General features: G+C 34.9%; 2 protein-coding genes across 4 annotated transcripts in view; one reads left to right on the forward strand and one right to left on the reverse strand.

The window, feature by feature from the left end:
* The first annotated feature begins 1,270 nt into the window (after nucleotides 1-1,270).
* LOC113474384 (peptidyl-prolyl cis-trans isomerase-like) lies at nucleotides 1,271-4,143 on the forward strand. Its single transcript, XM_026835212.1, has 8 exons — nucleotides 1,271-1,379; nucleotides 1,452-1,539; nucleotides 1,868-1,983; nucleotides 2,271-2,355; nucleotides 2,511-2,599; nucleotides 3,090-3,186; nucleotides 3,490-3,632; nucleotides 3,952-4,143. The coding sequence occupies exons 1-8, from the start codon at nucleotides 1,377-1,379 to the stop codon at nucleotides 4,018-4,020; spliced, it is 690 nt and encodes a 229-aa protein (XP_026691013.1). The 5' UTR covers nucleotides 1,271-1,376; the 3' UTR covers nucleotides 4,021-4,143.
* A 904-nt stretch (nucleotides 4,144-5,047) lies between these two features.
* Nucleotides 5,048-24,519, reverse strand: part of LOC100176906 (rho-associated protein kinase 2) — a 33,115-nt gene continuing 13,643 nt past the window's right edge. The window contains exons 14-34 of one of the 3 annotated variants that reach the window (XM_018812427.2): nucleotides 23,942-24,113; nucleotides 23,422-23,607; nucleotides 22,397-22,553; nucleotides 21,866-21,972; nucleotides 21,328-21,475; nucleotides 20,709-20,869; nucleotides 20,079-20,201; nucleotides 19,403-19,534; nucleotides 19,078-19,181; nucleotides 18,038-18,224; nucleotides 15,657-15,750; nucleotides 15,072-15,232; nucleotides 14,355-14,483; nucleotides 13,089-13,245; nucleotides 12,560-12,722; nucleotides 12,010-12,088; nucleotides 11,248-11,455; nucleotides 10,627-10,686; nucleotides 9,602-9,737; nucleotides 9,199-9,300; nucleotides 5,048-6,161 (exon numbers count right to left, since the gene is read on the reverse strand). In XM_018812427.2, coding sequence (XP_018667972.1) covers nucleotides 6,158-6,161; nucleotides 9,199-9,300; nucleotides 9,602-9,737; nucleotides 10,627-10,686; nucleotides 11,248-11,455; nucleotides 12,010-12,088; nucleotides 12,560-12,722; nucleotides 13,089-13,245; nucleotides 14,355-14,483; nucleotides 15,072-15,232; nucleotides 15,657-15,750; nucleotides 18,038-18,224; nucleotides 19,078-19,181; nucleotides 19,403-19,534; nucleotides 20,079-20,201; nucleotides 20,709-20,869; nucleotides 21,328-21,475; nucleotides 21,866-21,972; nucleotides 22,397-22,553; nucleotides 23,422-23,607; nucleotides 23,942-24,113 — 2,770 coding nt within the window. In that variant the 3' untranslated portion in view covers nucleotides 5,048-6,157. Of the gene's footprint in view, nucleotides 6,162-6,466; nucleotides 7,092-9,198; nucleotides 9,301-9,601; nucleotides 9,738-10,626; nucleotides 10,687-11,247; nucleotides 11,456-12,009; nucleotides 12,089-12,559; nucleotides 12,723-13,088; nucleotides 13,246-14,354; nucleotides 14,484-15,071; nucleotides 15,233-15,656; nucleotides 15,751-17,424; nucleotides 17,591-18,037; nucleotides 18,225-19,077; nucleotides 19,182-19,402; nucleotides 19,535-20,078; nucleotides 20,202-20,708; nucleotides 20,870-21,327; nucleotides 21,476-21,865; nucleotides 21,973-22,396; nucleotides 22,554-23,421; nucleotides 23,608-23,941; nucleotides 24,114-24,519 lie in introns of those variants that run through there. The other 2 variants (XM_026835288.1, XM_026835287.1) reach the window with 2 other exon arrangements.

Genomic DNA, 24,519 nt, shown 5'->3' on the forward strand with positions numbered 1-24,519 from the left:
CCGGTGTCAAATTACACGAGCGCGCAATGTTCCTGTATCTGATTTTAAATAAAAAACTAATAACTCTTAAACTTTTTTATAATGAAATAATAAACTGCTGCAACCATGGGGGCTGTTTTGTTGTAATGACAGACCCCATTTCCGCAAACACGCACCCAGACAGTAAGTGCTAAAACAGGCGTTGCATTCAATATTACTTTCTTTCGCTGGGAATTGGAACATGTTTCATTTAATTGTTACGTCACTTGTCCTATAACAACATAACTATAAATTATGACGTTTCGTAATATAACAATCGGGAAGAATGTTCCCACTTCCAACCAACCACAAGTTCGAAACCTCGTGTATGAGCGTCACATTTTTACGCTCTGCGCCGGCGTATAAAGGAAGACGCATGCGGTAGCATACATTCTACACCTAACAAACGAAGCAATCGTTGTGAACTTATTCTCGTGAATAATGACGTAATGAAACTCCGGTTCTCGTGCGGTGCCATCAAACGATGTTTTTTGGCCTCTGTCCAAGCTCGACCGGGACGATACTATGTAATATCATATTGCAATCTCTGTTGGTTCCCATTTACTGATGTCGTCGCTCTTCGCTCTTATATTTGTATCAATTAAAATTTACATAATCGCGATTTACCTGCATTTAAACTAATCATCAGAAACAAAAATTATACACAAACTGGAAGCGAATAAAACACGATTGTTTTATAACAATCTCGTTTGTAATGTAACAATCGTAATGGTTTATTAAAGTTATTATGATGTAAATAATCGTTAGATTATCCACGATGGACATGCGTAAAACTTGCACCAATGTTTCATTTATTAAAAAGACGTTTCTAATTAAGTATAAATAATGTAATATAAAACCAATATCTAAAGCGTTTATTTCGCTTTAGAGATAACGTTGTTTTTTATCTGTATGACAGACCCCTTTTGAACGCGCTAGTTGCACCACTGGCTGCAAAAGTTATAAATACTTTTTAATTAAATAATTTTTATTGGAAATTACGAAACGAGACGTCTTTTTAACCGCAAACCACGTGCTCTGTAATATTTAAATTAGCGACGCTTTTCGACTGAATATGAACGCGTTCTCGTACGCCTTTCTCCTTAATGACGTCATAGGTGCTCGGGCTCGGGCTCGTGCCGAGCTTCTCGTTGAAGCTCGACGCTCGGCGAACCCGAGCTTTTACAACTTCAGCACATCCCTATTGTTTAACTCAAAACACTGTAATAGCACTGTGGGCATGGGAGTGGCACTCTTTACTTTATAAAGAACCTATCCAATTTGACGTTTAATTGACTTTTTGCTGTTATTTCATAGAATTTGAACTTGCTGAAGATGCCAAAGCTGCCATTGATAATATGGTAAGAAGTAGAAGTAAGGAGACAAACTTTACGTTTCCCATAAAATGTTTAAACTAACGTTCTTGATTTTAGAACGAATCCGAAATCTTTGGACGCACGATCCGAGTAAATATTGCAAAACCAATGTTTTCAAATAAAGATGGGCTTCACCATAGACCAGGTTAGTGGTGTTGACAATAACTTTGTGTTATAATGGTTGTAGGAGCTTGCCAAGAAGATATGGGTTCAGGCTTGTTGATGCCACCATTGTGGGCTTGTACATTCTTCAGCGAGACACCTAAGGACCAAATTATCAGCCATACAGATAAATAATCACCCCCAAAGTTGCATGTGGTAACTCCTAAGCGACCACGAGGTGTATGAAACAAAACACATTCGTGTTATAACGACTTTCGTTGCGATTCCATGTGAGGATAAATAAGTTACATTTACTCGTATATAAATTGTCGCAAAAATTATTTACATATTTTTCATTTAAACCTCTCTAGTGTGGGCGGATGAGGATTGGTTGAAGAAATACGCGATGAAGGAAAACGAGGAAGAAGGAGGGAAGACGGAGGAAGGGAGCGAAGTGGTTGAGAAAGAAAAAGTAAAGAATCCCAAGGTGGGAGATGTTGTTGTTATATTCTATATGGGTGAGGTGCTTGTTACAGAATAGGGGGTTTACTCAGTGTTAGCTCATATGAATAAATGTGATTTATGTGGTGGGGCAATGACTAATTAAAACACAAGCGTCCTATTTTATACACCTTGTGCCATCGAATGTTTCATGTATGGCTGATAATTTAAACAACTCATAAAAGAATATTGCGAGCAATTATCTAAGTGTTTTGCCCCAACACCCAGCGTGGATCTCAATCAATATATAACCCCCTTACATTGTTAACCCAGGTATTCTTCGATATAAGGATTGGCGGTCAATACACAGGTCGATTATTGATGGAATTAAGAGCTGATGTTGTTCCTAAGACTGCAGGTAATTATCTGACACTGTTTGTTTAAAAAAATTATATAGTATAATATATATTCATTAAAGCTTTTTGACACTAAATTTAACCCTTATTCCAGTTGTATATATATATACATATACTTTTTATAAAATTTTATAAATGTAAAAACAACAATTTTCAGAAAACTTTAGATGTCTATGTACTCATGAAAAGGGGTTTGGGTATAGGGGAAGTACCTTTCACCGTATTATTCCGCAATTTATGTGCCAGGTGAGTTCTTGTGATTATGAAGTGTGTAAACTAAACAACACCACCCCATAATTGGTAGGTTGCAGGATTCTAGCTCTGAGTTTATGGGTTCAAGGTTTGTCACTGCTACCATTGTTGGCTTAAGTGTGCTTTGGGTAGACACCTAATGACAATTGTCTAAAATGTCGCCCAAACCTTTCAAAAAGACAAAAAATAAAAATAATGACCCACAAAGTTACGTATGTAGAAACTCAAAAGCAGCCATGTGCATGAAACAGAACACTCGTGTTATAATCTAGGGCAGAAGTGGTGTCAATTGACAAATGTTCTTTACGAGTTGTCTAAAATGTCACCCATACCTTAATAAAAACTGAGGCACAAAGTTACATACACAATAACTCATAAGTGGGAATGAGGTGTATGAAACAGAACACTCGTGCTATAAGGACTGTTGTTGCCCCGTGAGGATAATAAGTTACACCCAACTAGCCTACTATAATATTACACACAGGGTGGGGACTTCACGCAACATAATGGGACAGGTGGGAAGTCAATATATGGAGGAAAGTTTGCCGATGAAAACTTTAAGTTAAAACATACAGGACCAGGTTAGTGGTGTGTATATAAAGTACCACAACGTTTTTTTTTATGTATATAGTAGGGTGGGGGAAGATGGGACTCCTTTTTATTCTATTTTCTCGTCCCATTTGGTAATAAACAAAGAAATGTCAAAGAATTATAAAACTATATCCTTACGACTCCCATAATTCGTTGTTAATTGTTTCAATCAGGATATTTGGATATTATGTGCTAAAGGTGTCCCTTTTTTCCCCTCCCTATGTCTTATTAATCATAAAATAAATATATATTACAACTTATATGATATTTATGTAACCACTGACCCACAACAGGCACCCTTTCGATGGCAAACTCGGGTCCCAACACCAACGGGTCCCAGTTCTTCGTAACCACCGAGAAAACAGATTGGTTAAACGACAAACATGTTGTGTTCGGTCATGTAAGGGAGGGGTTCGAAGTTATTAAGAAAATGGAGGTAAATTTGATTGTATTGTTTTATGTGGGTAAGCTCTGATCTGAGTTGGACCATTATAAACATATGGGTGGAGTTCTTTAGGAGGTATGGTAGACCTTAGATTCAGGCCAGAGTTGTCATATTACCCTTAATAGTTATTGTATAGGTATTCTTCATAAATACGGCAACCCATTTACAAGATGATAAAATTTAAATAAAAACATAATTAGGCAAACCTTTGTCATGAAAAACACTAGAGACTTACTGCTGCTACCAATATACAATGTGGAAGTTTACAGAGCAAGTGTAATAATAATGATATAACATTTCTATGTCACAGGCAATAGGTTCAAAGGACGGGAAACCTCGGCAAAAAGTCACAATATCAGATTGCGGAGAATTGACGTGAAATATTTTGCAAATAGTATTGGATTTCTATTTGGCATAGATATAATAACTGATGTTATAATTCTATGTTGTGATGAGGCTCGTGTATAAATGAAATAAAGTGGACTTCTTTTGTATTTAAAAAGGGTTAAAGTATTATTATGAGTATGAACACTTACAGCAGGTCTCCGTAATAAATTAATTTGAAATTAGTCTTTTTCTGTAACCGCTGTTCACTAGGAAGTAATTCACGTTTACTCAAATTCAACAAAATGGGAAAGTCATAGCGAAGTCATTTACTCTTACCTTATCATATATTCATAAACCCATCCAATAATACAGACACAGCAACGCTCCCAAATTTCCCATTATACTATATTTAAAGCAGAAACTAACAACAGCAGCAGCTGTTTAAGGTAGACAGTTATTCTGGTGTTCATACCATACATAATATATATTGGAAAAAAAGTGGTTAGCGCGCCTTTCTTTTAACCCAGAGGTAATGGGTTCAGGGCTCGACGTTGCTACCATTGTGGGCGTATGTGTCCTTGGGCAACAAACTTAATGGCAATTGCTCCAACCCAGTGGTTACTAATGGGTTGTCCAAATTATCAGCCATACAAAAAAAAATAATCACCCACAAAGTAACATACATGGTAACTCGTAGGCTGGCACGAGGAGATAAACCCGTGTTATAACGGCTGTCGTTTTCCGGCCACGCGAGGATAAAGTAAGTTACATATATTCATCTGTTATTGTAAGATACATAAAGGTACATATGCCTAATAACAACAATATTAACAGATAATACAACCGAAGTACTGCTCTACATACTGAGTAGTAAGTCTTCATATCTTACCTAAGGTCCTTCTCTAACTCTTATGATGTACAAGCTCTTATAAATGTTACACTTGAATCAGTGAGACACCCCTAGTGGCTGACCATTTACACCCCAGTGAGACAGTTTATAGACACATAGAGATAGAATATCAACTGCCCCAACATACACAGAAATAATAAAAAACATAAGCAAGTAAAAGAATCCATAATTATTTTCACATAGCTTTATTGGTTGGTCACATAAACGTCACTTTGGGCCAACAATAGTAGGCAATGGGGTATTCCCCGGAATTGATACATGCGAAAAACGAGAATCATCATCTGCTTATTGGGAAAAACTTTGAATCACTTATAATATTATTATGTTATACAATAGGAGGCACAAAGGCGTTGTTATGACGATATAGTTTCCTCTATTGCGTCATAGAGGGTAAGGCAGTCGTGGGGGAATCCCCTAACACGAGTACGAAATAATCACAATGTAAGATCGATTGCCAGCAGTAATTATTTGGGGAGTGACCAGCGATACTGACAGTGGCCAAGATGGTGGAGTTATAAGATATCTATGTGAAGCGGTAAAATAATATTTCTATGAGTATTGGCAGATTTTCAAAAAAATAAAATTTTGCAAATTTTCGAATATTTGATAATTGAAACAATGTTTTGAGTTTTAGGTTTGATATAAGATGTTTATGTGAGCGTCAAATTTAAATTAGGGTTTTGAAAAAATTACGGAAAATGACCAGTCTGATTTTGAATTAGTTAAAACACAATATATAGCACTCCAATGGTCATTATGCTTAAACAATAAACCCATTGTGACTTAATAGACAACAAAAATGTTGTAGAATAATGCTGTTAAAACATAGGTACTATATATGGCGAAAAAAGTCGCTTTTCGGCGTAAAAATAAAACGCAACGTCTCGGGTAAAATTACCCAATTAGTTCGCTGCATTTTAATAAAATACTGCCTGAAAAAAATTAACCAATAGGATCGCTGAGTTAGGGAAAAGGGCCAATCAGCATTGAGAATAAGATTTGATTAAGGCAAGAAAGTTGAAATGTTATTTCCATGAAACTTTAACTGTATGGAACATTTGGTTGGGAGTAACAAGGCACGTACGGAGGGTAACTTGAATCGGACCCAAAATTTCGACGTTTTACCCGAAACTACCGATCAATTAAACATTTGTGATGTCATAATCCGCCGGTTCTGTCATGCGTGACGACCGTGCAATTAAAATTTGCTGAGTCAGCAGATTTCGATGGTTACTATGCACATGTTAGCTCACAATGCGTCTTCAGTGGCAACAAATCGTTAACTGTGGAACAAACAATGGTTTCAATGATGTAACAATGGGGCAATTTACAAGTTTCGTTTCAAATTTGAGATTTTTCCGAAAAAATGAAAAATTTTGGAGAAACAACAAATAAAAAACCCTTTAGGATGGATACCGAACTATTAATAATTGACAATTTGAAAATTTTTGAGAGTTCCGATAACCAAAAAAGTAAAATTTGTAGATGAATATCTGCATTGTTGTGTTATTGTATTAAACAAGGGTTAGTTATAAGTGTGAAAGAGATATTCTGGTAACTGTTTTTGTTGTGATCTTAAGGGGCAATGTTTCGTCTGCCATGCAGCATCAAGAGCATCAAGATATTGTCATCTTGTCCAAGAACATAAACTCGTAAAGATGGCAAGTTTAACTTGTATCCATTGAGCTACAGGCAAGCTACCACTGTTCCTGGTTTGCCAGAATATCTTGCAAACTTACAACACTGTCAGCGGCAGCATAATATACAATGACGTCAATTATTCTATTTATTCAATATTGTCTGGTTGGTTTGAATCAGCTCGCGGACGACTGCTTTCCGATCGTCGTAGCAACGTAGTTATGCTCTTTCTTGACCCCGAGTGGCGGCCAGAAATTGTCTCAGACCCATTGTGGGGACTTAATGACTTTTTCGGTTTCTTTTCTTTCGAACGGAGCGAAAAAATCGGCGACTTCTGGCTCTTGGTTCGCGTTTTCAGCTTCTCAGAAAGATTGGCCTTCCCGGAAGAATTTCTCCTTAATGTAGCGTAGGATGGGGCCTCGCACTGTGGTGACCATGGTAGCATGTTAAGTTGGTCCATCGACACAGCAGGGGAAGGACCCCCCAATAAATAAGGTGCCATGGTTGCTTCTAAGCTCTCACTCTCAGGGATATTAAGAGTCTCGATGTCTTCAAAGTCACCTGGTGAGCTGTCTCTGTTTCCGTGATTAAAACATAGAAATACAAAATAATTACGGAATATAATGAATAATGAATAATTTCCACAGAAATGTGGAAAAAAATTCAAAAATTGTTTTTTAATAAAAACTATCAAACATTGTGGCCTAATGGAATTTTAAATAATTATCAAAAATTAGTGTATATTTTTAAAGAAATACAATATAAATTCAGAACATAATGAATAAATTCCAAAATTATTTTTTTTTTATTTATAAAATTTACCAAAAATCAAATACTTTATAAAAAATTCACATAATTACCTCTAATTCATAGAATTTTATTGAAACCTAAATTAATTATTTTGAAACTGACAATCATTTAGTATAAATTTAAAACACATGCAAATTATTAATTTCTATAATCAAATTTTAAAATCAAATTATTTGAAATAAAATGCAAAATCAAGTTAAATTCACTCAAGTAATCATTGGGCAGGCATTGATAACAGGGGTGTCTGGGGGCAGATTTCCCTTAAAATAATTCACGTTTATATTTGCATAGTTTTAGGGTGTTGTTTAGGTGTTGTAATGTATGATAGTGACATCATCAATGTATGACATCATCAATGTACGACATCATCAATGAGCGACATCATCAATATATGACATCACAATAAATGACATGATCAACAAATTATTAGCAATACAAAAATTGATTTTGAATTAAAATAATTTTTCAAACTTGAAATTAAATCATAATAATGGCAATGTGATTAAACAAAGGGTAAATTAACACAACAATGCTCATTATTAAGTCACTACAAATCTGGAACACTTGATTGCGATTAAAATGAAGAAACGATAAGCGATTGATGACATCACAGTTGCTAATGTTAAGTAATGAATGGTGGTATTATGTTGGACAATGAATAAATAAAACAACATAATTGATGTAAACCAGAGTTAGCCTATTACAGCAAAAACATTGAATTTGTATAGAAATTGGTCCTCTGGTAAAATTAGAAACATAAATTTTTCCTCTACTGTAAAAACATAGAACCAACGTTTTGTCTCTTATGCCTTGTCAAACAGCTCGCGAAACATTAAAATAAAGATAACTTTTTATACCGAGGGAGTTAATATATATAAGATATATGTCTGCTGGCAACAGTGAAAGATATACATGGGGGTAAGCATAGAACGAACAAGATGGGTGAACCAGAGGGTGTACAGGGTACAAACCCCGGTGAAGTAAGTGAAAAAAATATAAAAAAGTATAAATATGACATTTGATAAACCAAAGTATGTTCAAAATTCAGTAAAGCGAATTCCATGGTCCCAATATAAATGATATGGTCCCAACATGAAGATACACAGTAGTAACAACTGCAAACAAACTACAAATCACAAACAATCAGAAAAATAGCAAACAAACACAAAAAAGGAACAAAAAAAAGATTTTATGCTACGATTGGATTTCGCAATCTTACAAATATGCAAATGAGGTGAGAACAAATCAAGGAATCAAATTTGAAACGAAACTTGTGATTTCTATTATTGTACACTACTTATATTATATCTATGGTGGTATATTTAAAACTAAAATCAAGCAAATTTAGTTGAAATTTTAATTCGTCAGATACTAAACGAACTTTTTAAAAATAGACATTTAGTTTAAACAGTAACTTGTAGATATCCACACACAAGTATAACCCAAGTATTTATATACCTCTATTAGAAAACGTTTTTTACCACAAACTCAGAAAAAAACACTTCTAAAGGTGGCTGTACACAGTATCCAGCGTGCGAATTCGCCTGCTAAGGCAGCGAAATCCGGACAAAACAGACAAAACGGACGAATTCCAGATACTGTGTACAGCCACCTCTAAATTGCCCTTTACCTGCTTCATCCACCAAACTAACCCCTATTACTACAGGATTTAATACAGGATTCAATTTTTACCTCTAGTCAAACCCCCCTACCCCTTGCCTCTTACTTTTTACCCCACTACCCACTTCCTTATACGACATAACCTTACTTTTGTCAGCATTGGCTAACCATCGTAATGCATTATATTTGGAATCTCATACCTACACCTATAAACACACAACACCCATTTTTTTAAATACAACATAAAGTCACCTTTTATCAGCATTGGCCTTCTGCACTCTATCAGCAGGTCCCCTACTGCTCGATTTACGAGACGTTGCGTTGTAACGACCCGATGACACACGCGGGGAATTCCTATCAATATATATAATGGTTATACTTATGTTCTGGTACTGTATATGTAATATATACTGTTGCTGTTGGGCATATTATACTTGTAGTTTGCTGTAACAGCAAGAATTGTGCTCACTGACTTTTTACCATCTTTTTAGGGTGAACGACACCCCATTACAAAAGTTCAGAAGATCTAAAGTACAAGTATAATGTGGTTCATGTATAAAATATATGCTTTATTATACATATGTTATATAATGAGGGTTGGTAACGTTGTATCAAACATGGAAACAACATTTCAAACATAGAAACAACATATCACCTTCCACCAAATGTATCGACTGGAGCTGGAGGGGTTTTGGGGATTTTCCGTGCGAGTTGGCTCACCCACTTTTTCTGGTCTTCCGATGAAGTTGCTTTTAATAAAAGATCCTTTGCAGCGTTCCCGTCAAAGTTTACTATGGAAAATTCATAAACATCATATAATGTTGTTGTTAAAAATCATAGATATCATATACAGGTTTAAGATCTTTAAATAATGTATAAAATAATATATATTGAAAAAGGTTTACAAATATTACACAAAAATGAATGAACTTTGTATAAAATGCACATTTTATATAAAGATGCATAGATATCATATAAAACAGATTCAGGATTATAGTAATATTATATAGTACATTTACTATAGGGAAACTTTGTGGCAGGCTGGCAGCTATAGCTTTCCTTAATTTTAAAGCCCAATTCATAGATATATCATATATTGTGCCCAATTCATAGATATATCATATATTGTGCCCAATTCATAGATATATCATATATTGTGCCCAATTCATAGATATATCATATATTGTGCCTAATTCATAGATATATCATATATTGTGCCTAATTCATAGATATATCATATATTGTGCCCAATTCATAGATATATCATATATTGTGCCCAATTCATAGATATATCATATATTGTGCCTAATTCATAGATATATCATATATTGTGCCCAATTCATAGATATATCATATATTGTGCCTAATTCATAGATATATCATATGTTGTGCCCAATTCATAGATATATCATATATTGTGCCTAATTCATAGATATATCATATATTGTGCCTAATTCATAGATATATCATATATTGTGCCCAATTCATAGATATATCATATATTGTGCCTAATTTATAGATATATCATATATTGTGCCCAATTCATAGATATATCATATATTGTGCCTAATTCATAGATATATCATATATTGTGCTTAATTCATAGATATATCATATATTGTGCCTAATTCATAGATATATCATATATTGTGCCTAATTCATAGATATATCATATATTACCTTTACAGGGGGCTATAAGGTTTGTTTCTAAATGTTCTTTGTGGAATTTACCCCGGCACCCTGTGTGGGAGGTAGTGTTAGTTGATTATATAACAACAACATTGAATTGGTTGCACCACTTTTCACAGGTGTTTATATAAGTTAAGTTTTGACTGACACTTTAGTATTTTTGACAGCTAGTTTTACAAAGTGTCAACAAAACAATAACCTTGAATTGGTTGCACCACTTTTCACAGGTGTTTATATAGGTTAAGTTGTATTCTGTTGTTACCATACATAATATGTTTATAAAAAGAACAAGCCTCACTAATCTAATGTACATAAACATTGGTGAAAATAACAAAATACTAACTAATGCTAAAAAAGCATGTTTAAACTTGTACTAAAATATTTCAAAAATATGTAATTTACAACAAAGTACAACCTGATACATCATACACGCTTATTGTACAGCTTTACATTTATAAATCTGTATAAAAAAACTGAAAGCATATAAGTTCTAAAATCAGTTTAAAATAAGTTTCAATTTAGAGCATACTATAATCTAATACACCATACACACTTAGCATTGTATAGCCTATGCATTATACATACACCATATCAACATAATACAGCACTTACTCTGGCATTCAATAGCTGGAGGTGATTTAAACATATGCCATAGTGGTTTAGGGCAGACTTCACAATTAGTTGGTAGGTGGAACATAATAGGGATGAAGGTATGGCCTTTGTGGCTGATACGACCAGCTGAGTGTTTCGTGTGATCAGATGTTTCTGCTATCGGTTGTTCTGGGTCGCGGACACTAACACCCTCGTTGGCGTACAGTAACTAAAGCGGGGATATTGTTGTATTGTATATTGGTATGTAACTATTTATTTATCCTCACATGTATTGTAATGTACAATTACGCCCTTGTTAGCTATAGTAACTAAATTAGAGGATATTGTTGTATTACAAAACACCTGTAGTGTAACTTGTTTCCGAGGCAATAACAGTCATAACAATGGTGTTCTTTTTCAACACTGTGTGCCTGCTTACGAGTTACCATATAATATACATGAGTTGCCATTAAGTATCTTGCCCAAGGATACATAAACTCACAATGGTGCGGCGTATCCTATTGGCAAGAGGCAGGGGCACTAACCACTATGCTATGGTGTTGGATGGTAGGGGCTTTACAATGTGTATTCTTGTACACAAAACACATATAAAATGTAAACCAATAACAACCATTAAGCATTGGTTTGCAATGTGTGACATCTTATACACAAGACACACATGAGGTATCAACTAAATAACAAGCAATAAGCATTGTTTTACAATGAATGTCATGAATGTACACCAAACACACATGTTATATTTCATCCAATAAATAACCAAACCTGGAAAATGAGTGGAATCTCCGCAGGTTTAGCTCTCATTGCTTCAGCTTGAGTAACAGGTCGCACATGGAATAATTTTCTGAAAATATATTGTTTTTATGAGTTTAAATATCATGTTTCTATGAGTGCACATATAATGTTTTTTATAAGTAATAAAACACACATGATACGCTGCTTTATCAATAAAAAAGTCGCCCAACACCCAGGATGCTACATTCGATTAGTTGTAACCACTGGGTTGGGAGCAACTGCAACTAAATGTATTACCCAAGGACGCATACACCTATCAGAATCGAACATTGAACCCGGTATTCTTTTAGTTAAACATACATGGTAACTGGTGTTAAACCCGTGTTATAACGACTGTCGTTTACCGGCCACGCGAGGATAAAGTAAGTTACATAACATTAAGTTACATAAGCACCCATTTAATGAGCCATAGTACTAGACTTGGTATACATATGTCATATTATATTCATTACATTTTCTACCTTACATTTTTTCAATGTTTTCCAACACATTTTCAATACAACTTCAACAAAAAACTTACTCGAGAGCAATGACCATACAAGGGTTTGACTCCTCTTTATCTTGCTCGGAATCATAAAAGAGAATTTTCCTCTTGCTGACAACGACGTATTGCTTCTTCCAATAGCCATGTCTCTTAATATTGGTTTTGTTGGGAATGGAAAGCCAGCCTGTTACCGTCATGTCTGTGGATTGAAGGGATGTGTTTATATTGGAGAATTTTTACTACAGGGTGTTACCTTCTAGACCTTATTGAAGACAATAATGCAAATTTTAATAAAACTTCAGAGGTCACCCAGAATATACCCATTTTATACAAAGTACTCAATGTATTATACTATTAGTTATTGGGGTCGCACAACATTTTAAGATTTTTAGGAGAATAAAAACTACTCTGGTCGCAAGTAGAAAAAGTTTGGGAAGCTTTCTGTTCTGCTCACCGAAGCAGTAAACTGACATGGCACATAATAGGGGCATTTAAAGATCTTCAGTGAGGCATTTATTAATATAAGGATATATACATACAATAATATAATGCAATACACACTCACCCCCATGAGCATTTTCGTCACCATCACTATACAAGCTAACAGCATCCATTGAAGGTGTGGCGTTCTGGTATTGGTTGTGCAGAACCTCGATATCGGCGTCTTTACTATCGACCATCATCTGCAACTCGGTGCACCGAGCGCTCTCCTCTGCTAGTGACTGTAATGTGGAGGTGTTACCTTATGCTCGCTGTCGAGTTATAACATGGGTGTACCTTCTCTTGCTGTCGAGACATTACATGGTGTACACCTTACGCTCACTGTCGAGTTATAACATGCGTGTCTTCTTATACACCAGACACACATGGTGTATTCATACACCTCATGCTCACTGTCAAGTTATAACATGGGTGTCTTCTTATACACCAGACACACATGGTGTATTCATACACCTTATGCTCACTGTCAAGTTATAACATGGGTGTCTTCTTATACACCAGACACACATGGTGTATTCATACACCTCATGCTCACTGTCGAGTTATAACATGGGTGTCTTCTTATACACCAGACACACATGGTGTATTCATACACCTCATGCTCACTGTCAAGTTATAACATGGGTGTCTTCTTATACACCAGACACACATGGTGTATTCATACACCTCATGCTCACTGTCAAGTTATAACATGGGTGTCTTCTTATACACCAGACACACATGGTGTATTCATACACCTTATGCTCACTGTCAAGTTATAACATGGGTGTCTTCTTATACACCAGACACACATGGTGTATTCATACACCTCATGCTCACTGTCGAGTTATAACATGGGTGTCTTCTTATACACCAGACACACATGGTGTATTCATACACCTCATGCTCACTGTCGAGTTATAACATGGGTGTCTTCTTATACACCAGACACACATGGTGTATTCATACACCTCATGCTCACTGTCGAGTTATAACATGGGTGTCTTCTTATACACCAGACACACATGATGTATTCATACACCTCATGCTCACTGTCAAGTTATAACATGGGTGTCTTCTTATACACCAGACACACATGGTGTATTCATACACCTCATGCTCACTGTCGAGTTATAACATGGGTGTCTTCTTATACACCAGACACACATTGTGTATTTATACACCTCATGCTCACTGTCGAGTTATAACATGGGTGTCTTCTTATACACCAGACACACATTGTGTATTTATACACCTCATGCTCACTGTCGAGTTATAACACGGGTGTCTTCTTATACATCAGACACACACGGTGTATTCATACACCTCATGCTCACTGTCAAACACTCACAGCATGTAAATCATCCAAATCTTGTTGAAACTTGAGCGTGATCGACCCGATCTTCTGCTTCTCTTGTTGCAACTCTTGTAACAACCTTCGACATTCTTTTTCTTTCTTCCTCAGAGCATCAACCGATACCTGGTGGTGGAAGATTGCATAAATAAGTAGCATAGATCGGATTGAAGAAACAATTGGGTCTAAGTTAAGTAAGCTATATTAAAAAAAGTGGTAAAGATTGGTCAATAGTTGATAGTTGGTCTAATTTTTTGTAAAAAGTACCGTTTGGGTTAAATGTATTATAAGATGCAGAATAAATTTTATATCAACTGATGCATAGAGTGGAGGATGGAATTTATATATAGGGCATAAATAGGTCAAAATAAAACAGTTTGTATAATTTGTACAAAGGTGCTGTTGAAGCTAATATAAATGTTACAACTGATAACATGGGTGGGAAAGGGATCCAAAAATTTTTTAAGACTGCTGAAGAGACAGTCATTGATAGAACCATAGTTTGGTGGCAGCCAGTCACGTGTGTGTGCGTCCCAGCGTACACGGGTGCCTTTTTCTTACGTTTATCTACCGTATTAATACCTCGTCTCGTGTTCATTTCCCTCTTAGTTTTAGGCTCGCAATAAACCACAATGTAACTGCTACAGTTTTATAATAAAATATCCAACTAAAATTCTAAGTATTACTACAACACATACGGCCCACACAACCCACCTTTTTGCCTCTGTCTTTGGTTGTGTTTTGCTTCCTATTCATGATCTCAGCAAGTTTATTGACAGCTTGCATTTTCAACATCTTTTCTTGATTCAATGTCTTTTCATACGATGCTTTTAACGCCGCTACTTCCCCTGAGGTCTGTTTCAAATTCTCGATTTCTGGAAACAAAATGGAAGTTTTAAGATAATATGGAGAAACGAAATGTTTTTGTTAAACTTTAAACTTACAAAATTAGGTTTTTTTTTACGTTTATAAAACAAATCACATTTTTTGTTACAAGATACTGATATTCGTAGGCGCAGTCTTGGACTTGGTAAACCCAAAACCCTGCAGAATGACCCACAACCTTATTAAACTTGCTGCAGGGGAAATAATGAATCCCCTAATACCTATAACAAATAAAAATAAAACTCAGCCAACCAAACACAATCTTTGAACCTTTATTAGCTGCATCCACCTTTTTCATCTAAAACCCCAAACTTTATTCATATGATATATGGAAACAACTAATACATCCGTAACCCATAATCCCCACAAAACCCTATAAACGCTCTATATAAACCATTAAAACAGCTCCTTTACCTTCATTAGCTGCATCCACCTTTTTCATCCACCCTTCTTTCTCTTTCTTCATTTCCTCCATCTGGCTTTCCAAGTTACTTGCCTTCTCTTCAAGCTGCCATAGATATAGCAGGTTAAAACATGGAAATAATATAAATTCAATACCACACAAAACATGCATTTTTTTGGCCATTTTTTTAATTTTTCGATTTTATATATCTTTCGTCCTTTGGTAGAAGTTTTAAATTATTGTTTTGGCTTATTGGGAGTTGTATGTAATAAAACACAAACAATAATTATTCAATTAGTTTAAGTAGTATTGTTGTGTGTGAATTGTTGTGTTTGGGGGAAAGAAACATAAAATAAAAACCAAACATTTTAAAATTTAGATTTTACCATTTTTTAAAGATTTTTACAATTTTTTTTTTAGATTTTTGACAATTTTTTTTAGATTTTTACATTTTTTATTTTTTTGTTATGATTCTTTTATGTTGTTATGATTCCCCATACACAACAAGTGTGTTGTTTCATGCAAAAGGAAAGTTAGTAACAAGCAACTACAACAGATAAAAGGACAAGCAGGAATTAACAACAGAAAACAAGCACAAAACCAAAAACAAACTAAAATTTTAAATTAAACAAAAACTAAAAATTAAAAACTCGAACCTAAAAATTAAATTAAGAACTCAAAAATAAACAAAAAAATTAAAAAATTAAACATATTTTTGGTACATTATATATAATTAAAACGAACAATAACATAGATCAACATTAAAACAATATTTTGTTTTAAAAACTTATATTAACGAAGCTATATCTAAAACATTAGGTAACTATATGAGTTAAATAGGATTAGCATTAGTGTTTGTTAGATAAGAGTGGGCTACATATGCAGTGCAGTTATTATTAATCTCTATTTGTGCAATTTAGTAATATAAAGTAACAGACATTGCTTCATTTTAATGATGGGTTGTAGCACCCTGGGTGTTGGGGTAATGGGCCAACTCTGGCCTAAATCTCAGGTTCCATGGCATGTCTCACTGGAGGACCTCACCCATATATAACAGAATGTGCATATACAATGTTGGGGTAATGGACCAACTCTGGCCTAAATCCCAGGTCCCATGGTATGCCTCACTGTAGGACCTTACCCATATAGAATAGAATGTGCATATACAATGTTGGGGTAATGAACCAACTCTGGCCGTAATCTCAGGTTCCATGGCGTGCCTCACTGTTAAACCTCACCCATATAGAATACAGTAGTAAATAACAACCTTTCTATTCTATATGGGCGATTCTACAGTGAGAAATCTAAGATTTATACCAGAGTTGGTCCATTACATAATCTCAACTTACATATCAATATGGAATCTTGTGTTATTTCATGGCACAACTTTATAAGGCGGTTTAAGTTAATTAGAAGTGTCACAAAAGCAGAATTACTACATTTCATAACATCATGCGTTCTACAAAGTGCTACCCAAACTGTGGTACTGGTACAAGGACTTTTCAAGAAATCTTTTATGACAAGGAACATTGGGGACCTGGGATTTAAGTTGGCCTATTACCCCAATATCAAGGAAATGACCATACATTACCTGGGATTTTGGAAAATGCAGTGCAGATATTTTTAAGGTATTCCTGGCCACCCTGCCACCCCAGGTTTGGCGCCTATACACCATGCACCATTACCCCCACATAAGTTTGGGCATCACACAATCTACACTACACATGCGACTACGGGTCCAATCCAGCCACAAAGCGTCGCTATAGAGCCATAACTCACGGCCGATATCTGTTCGTTTTTCTCGGAAACTTTCTGCTTGTTAGAGCCCTCGTTTTCCACTTTAGCAAGTTGCAGATGAACGATTTCCCGCTCATAATGTGACCGCCATTGCTCCAAGATAGCATTGGTGTCTTGCACCATCTGTAACTGTGTCACTACAGTGTCCCTGCATGACCCAGCAGGTTTAAGTTCCTGGTTTAGTGGAGCTAGAACTAAAACTAAACTAAAATAAAACTAAAAATTAATAAAACAACTAAAAATAAATAAAAGAACTGAAATAGAAAAGGAAGAAGGCAACTGAAGAAACTGAAAGAAAGATGTTTGTGTTGTGTGTCATGTATGGTTGGCCAATGTTAGCAACTTTATATTAAATGTGAAAAGTGAATAAAATTTATTTGTATTTCATTTAAGCTGGGTTTTCTAGCCAGCCAAATCTACAAAACTACATTTTTTTCAATAAAAACAATTTTTTTTTAGGAAAAAGTTCGGTTAATTTCCTATTTTCTTGCTACATTAATAAAAATGCGTTATGAACCCAGTTTTTCTTCAATTTTTCACATTTAATATAAAGCAGTTGGACATGGAGCCATGAGTGCGTGAATGGCGGACTCACAGCGTGCATATCGGCCCGTGTGGCGTCTGTGTGCGCTTGGATCGCCTCTTTCGCGTCACGAAGCTCAAGTTCAAGCTGAAGCCTCTGTTTCTCCGCGAGGGCAAGATCGCCCTCTGTTTCCCGTCGAGTTACTTGCTCTTCGTCAGCTTTGTTCAGCAGAACAGACAACTCAACTTGGATGGCGTCTCTGTGTCCGCCGTGACGTTATGTGCAGGTTAGGTCATACACACAACACTCATATTATTATGGGTTTATAATAGGGTAGGCCCACAACTCTAATAGTTTATCCAGAATCTTAATGATTTTTTTATACATTGAACTTAATCTACATAAAGCTGGTAATATTAAAAATAAAAAAAATCTGTTTTAAAAAAAATTATCATTATCAAAGGTGTTTATATTTAAAAAAACAGCTCTAAAACAAGGGCTTGCGTGTAACCTTTACAAACAAACAATATATTGGTTTTTATAGCAAGCCCAATCATTGGTAACGGTATATATAGATGTTTGTACATTTTCATATTACAGCTTACTGCAATCAGGATGGAGACTCACACAGACAATAACAACATAGACACAATATATTAACAACATAGACACAATATAATAACAACATAGAGATTTAAGAAAGAATGCAAGGAAAGAAAAGTTTTGATATTCAATATATTTAACCTAAATTATTTTTCATATTATAACCCAAAGTTAAAATTAAAGTTACTATAAATAAATACAGGTTTAAAGCTAAAAAAAATTGTCAATATAATTAATTGAAGCATAGGCGCCAAACCTGGGGTGGCAGGGTATGCAGCCTCACCCCAGAATTTCAAGTTTGATTTGTTTTATGAAGATGAGTCAAATTATCCTTGCATCCCCTGCATTTTTAAAAGTTTTGCGCCTATGCAACAATCATTATATTTAAATAATTATGTACTGAGCCATACATAAAATTTGAGTAAATCCCGTACATGCTCATGTAATATACTTGGGTAAATTCCCAGAAAAGATACAACTTTATAGTTATAGAAATCATATAAACACACCTTTCATCCTTAAGCATAGCAAGATCATACATCTCATCTTTTCCCTTCTTCTCAAGCTCTTCTTTCTCTTCTTTCAATTCTCTCACTTGTGTCTTGTATAGAGTCTGTAATGTGTGAAAAAAGTTTAGACCCAAATTTCATATTTTAATAAAGTAAAAACTAGTTGACATAGAAATAACATTTTAACACAGAAATAAAAAGTACTTAAGGAAGAAAATTGTAAAAAACTTTTAGACAAAAATTCAAATTTAATAGTTAAATAACCATAAAGCATAGAAACAACATAGCAACACAGAAATAACATACAAACATAGAAATAACATACCGAGAAATATTGTTCGGCCTCTAGTTGGTCCTGTAGCTCCCTCATCTGGCCATCGATGTTTTGTCGTTCGCGTTTCGCTTTCTGCAACTTTCGCTCCAACTCCTGGCTGTCTTCTCGGTATTGAGTGTGCTCCTGTGATGTCATAATGGTTGTTATGATGTGATATGGTTAAGGTCATAAAGAGGGCAACACATGTCACTATGTATATACATACATATATAGTAGATAATAGGCCACGGATTTTCAATGTTATATTGTAGCAAGAAACTTTTGGGTAGAAAATTCAACTTATAGTCGTCAAACACAAGGAAGCCCATTGATTAATTGATTATTGTGGTAAATGCACTGTTTCTCAACTCTTTATGGCCTCAAATGTTTGAGTTTTAAACAAAATCTGAGGTAACATTGGTAAAATACAGTTACACTCATAGTTGTCAAACATAGGGAACCTCATTGATTAATGTAGTGAATGCAATATACTTTGGCTCTGCTTGTTTGTATAGACACCTAGCAGCGGGTAAAAGCTTTTAAAGGTTTAAAACTGGGGTGCTAAAACAATGCCACCATTTTTTTTAAATTAAGGTGTCCCCTTGGGCAATCTTAACGATTCACCTATGCCCTAATGAAGTTTTGTCAAACGGCAAACAGTAACATCATCAACAAAGGAATAACTTACTTTATTAAGTTGCGACTCTGAAGCTTTGAGGCCTATAATTTCACTTTTAAGGTTGTTGATCTCGCTTTGTAGCTTGGATTTTGATTGTTGTTCGTGAGACTTGGCGCTCATAGCTTCTTTAACCTGGAGGTGGTTGGTGAGGGGTGTAAATGGTTTGCGACTTTATTGGTTTTATACTAGGTATATTGCTAGTAACAACATGCCAATATAGCTTTCCTTCTAAAGGTATTTGTTTTATTTGGTCAGTAGGTATGATGGAAGCTTTCCAAAAACTATACTAAATTTGTGTTTTTAATAACATAGTAGGGTGGGGGAAGATGGGACACCTGTTTATTCTATTTTCCCGTCCAATTTGGTAGTGAACAAAGAAAATTCAAAGAATTATAAAACTATGCCTTTACGACTCCCTTAGACCGCTGTTAATTGTTTAAAACACGACCAGGTTATTAAGATATTGTGTGTTAAAGGTGTCCCATCTTACCCCAGCCCACTGTAATATAAATTTTTAAACATTATAAAAAATATCTTGTTTTCAATGTTGGTAAGCAAATAAATTAGAGATTTTTTAGATAACAAGTGTAATGTCTATGTTCATTAATAAGATATCTATGTCACTAATATGATCTCTACCTCATTATCGGACTTCTCCTTCGCAGCAAGCGTTTGTTTCTGGCTCTTTCTCGCCTCCTGGAGGTCGTATTCGAGAAGCGTGATCTTCTTCCTTAGATCGTTGACTTCCTTTTCGAGGTTTCCTCGCGATTCCTTGTCTAAACTTATCTGGCGCTCCAATCCTGGAAGAAAAGCAAGAAATATTAGAAGAAATTTATGGATTTTAACTGGGAAAATATCTCAAAGCTGTAATAAAATCAAAGTTAACCAGGTATTACAAAGTAGTTATTTATAATTAGTTGAGCGTTACTGAATGGTAACAAAATATGATTACCACACACAATTAAAGCTGTGAAATGTACTTAAGTGTTGGAAATTATATTATAAAACTAAATGCCTTAGACAAAATGGTCAATCCAACTATATCTATCTAAAGTAGCATTAAAAATTAAGTCCTATAGCCCAAAGTATCACTAAAATATCACTTACGACCACCACCCAAAGTAAGACTAAAGCATTAGTTACCCCACTTTTCACACCCTCTGACTCAAGAACACCGAAGCTTCAGTTGCCCCCAAAGTAATACTTAAGTGTAGTTACCCAAAACACCCAAAGTACATTAAACTTTCAGTTACCCCACCTTTCATGGCCTCTGACTTGGCCCCTTCAATCGATGCATATTTACGATTTCTTGCATCGAGTCTAGCGAGGGTGTTCTTGTGTTCTGTTGTCTCTTTGTCAAGCTTTTGTTGCAACGTCTTCATCTCGAACTGCATGCTTGTTTTCGACTGGAAAAGATGGTAAAACATTCAGAAATAGAAAGGTTTTTAAGTTATCAGGTCTGAAGTGTAAAAATTTTTGGTGCGACCTTTACATCTCAAACTGCATGCTTGTTTTCAAGTGTAATGGGTAGTTCAATGTTTAGAAATAGAAAGTTTTTTAAGTTATCAGGTCTGAAGTGTAGACATTTTTGTTGCAGAGTTATTATTTTAAAGTGCATGTTAGTTTTTTACCGCAATGCATAGTTAAACAGGAAGGCTTTAAAATAGTTTGGGCTTGGGTGTAGACACCTGTAGTAGCATGTTTTTGGACATGCTAATAGACCTACATTCTACTATTCCAGGCGTTAGGTGTGTTTCATTGAAGACCTCACCTATATAGAATTAGTTAAAACCTACCCGTTCTAGTGTTGATAGTTTATCATGTGCTTGTTTACGTTCATTTTCAACTCGGGTAATTTGATCTTTCAATCTTTCAGCTTCTTGATGTAAACTCTTTACATGGTCTATGTATTATAATAGGTGTTTTAATAAATATATATGCAGTTTAAATGCTCGTACGATCGGTAACTTTTTACATGGTCTTATTTTATAATTAGATATTATATTTTATTTAATTAAGGATGTTATAATTAGATAAGTTTATATGATATAAATGACCTGCTAAGAACTATATGCAGATCAGTATGGAAACATAGTTTAACTATTTACACGTTTAGTTAGTATTGAAACACACAATTGTATGCCGAAACTATATAAATATGTAAATATAACTATATCTGAAACTATATAACAAAAACGGCCACCTACACAAATAAAATAATACTTCTCAATTAAATACATACACATCCTATGTTTAAACGAAACAATATCATTTATATACAGTTAAAAAAATGTCTGTATATCTAGTATTACCTACAAACCACATACCTTGTAAATCAGTAACTCTATTTTCCCCTTGTGTCTTCTCTTGCTCCAACAAGCTGTCCACTCTCATCTTCGCTCGATCCAATGACTTTAACTTCTCATCTGCGGACGCAGCTCGATCACGAAGTTCGTTGTTTTGCATCTCTAGCTCAGAGTTTGCCTGGAAAGAGGGTTAATATGTGTTAGTGGGGCAATGGAAGCCCTGGCATTAATCCCAGGTCTCATAACATGCCATAGGTTAATACTAACAGTAACAGTTAGTTAATACAAAGATTCAAATAGAGAATTGTGTGTCACACCAAGGGACCTAGTAATGGTATGTACAGACAGAAACCAGGATATCTGTTGGGATATCAGATAATGGTGGGATAAGATGGGACACCTTTAGCCCCATATATTAAAATATCCTGATCGTGTTTTAAACAATTAGGAACAGTCTATGGGAGTCGTGAGGATACGGTTAGGATATATCAACCAAAGGGCAGAGTTACAGGATCTCTTTAACAGTTAACATCCCCACTAAACAAACATGAAGCTCATAGATACAGAAACCGTTATATTATGTGATCACAGTATCTATCTTACCCACAGTATATTTAAATATTATAAAAATATTTGAATCAAAACCCGGTTTTAAATGGCCTGTTCCCACAGATATAGTAGGGTAGGGTTAGATGGGACACCTTCAGCCCATTATATTCATAGTTCCTGATCCTGTTTTAAACAATTAACAACAATCTATGGAAGTGGTGAGAAAAACAGTTCTATAATTCTTTGAATGTTCTTTTATTAAATGAGATGAGGAAACAGAATGAAAAGGTGTCCAACCCTACTATATCATTTATAGGCATAAAAATCCTCACCTTCTGGAGTTCTTGTTATATCTTTCTCAGTTTTATTATGTGATAACAGTATTTATCTTACCCCACAGTACTATATATTTAAATATTATAAATATAGTTGAATTAGAACCCACTTTAAAAGGACCTGTCACCATAGAATTCTTTTATAGGCATAACAATTCTTACCTTCTTGAGTTCTTGTTGTATCTTCTTCAGTTTCCCGACGGTGTCACCTTCAGACTTTAACTTACGTTGTAACTCTTCTATACGGAGTTGTTCGGACCTCGCGCTTGCTTCGGCCTTCTTGCGCTCCGTTTTCTGCGTGCGCCACTCCTCCAATTGCCGTGACAATGCAGCAAGGTCGTTTTCAACCTGAAGAAAACGTTTGAAAATTTAAAAGTTATACGTCAAAATTGTTTTCTATTTCTGCTTAAAGCGGCAACGAACTAAAAAAATTAACATTTTACGAACAGTTTAACCAAGTTATTACAATACACGGTTAACAGTTTTTTTTTAAGTCACCTCCAATACACGGTTAACAGTTTTTTTTTTAAGTTGTATAAAAATAAGTTAGAAAGTTACATAAATTGTATAGTTGGAGGTGACTAGGGCGATATGCCACCGAGATTCGAATCATCAAGAAAAAACAGTGAATCTATTTACACAACCAAAGCATAAAAATGTTATATTTACACCCGTGATTTACCTTTTTTCTTTTTTCTGCCTCCATGTCCGATTTCCTTTGACTTTCTTGCTGTCTATGTTGCAACAATGCGTTGTCCCGTTCCAGTTGCCGTAACTCGGATTCTTTGGCGCGCCGACTTTCCCGACCTGACTCCATGTCACGGGACGCTGATTGTAACATTGCTGTCGATTCACTGGTAGAAATAAAATAAAGTTATTAATAATAGAAATAATATAAAATATACTATAAAAATATAAAATTATAATAGAAAAGGAGATCATGTAAAATTTCAAAGTCATAGATGATAAAAAACTAAATAAATACTATAAATACGATTGTGGCATTGACACCGATTCGCTGGTAGAAATATTACAAAATTATTAATAATAAAAATATTATAAAATTATAATATAATAAAGGTATAATAGAAAAAAAAGATAATAGAAAATTTTTAAATAATAGAAAATAATAGGATAATAAAAGATACAGTAGGGTGGGGGAAGATGGGACACCTTTCATTCTATTTTCTCGTCCCATTTGGTAGTAAACAAAAAACATTCAAAGAATTATAAAACCATACCCTTACGACTTCCATTGTT

Source organism: Ciona intestinalis, chromosome 7 (genome assembly GCF_000224145.3).
Source record: "Ciona intestinalis chromosome 7, KH, whole genome shotgun sequence".
NCBI lineage: Eukaryota > Metazoa > Chordata > Ascidiacea > Phlebobranchia > Cionidae > Ciona > Ciona intestinalis.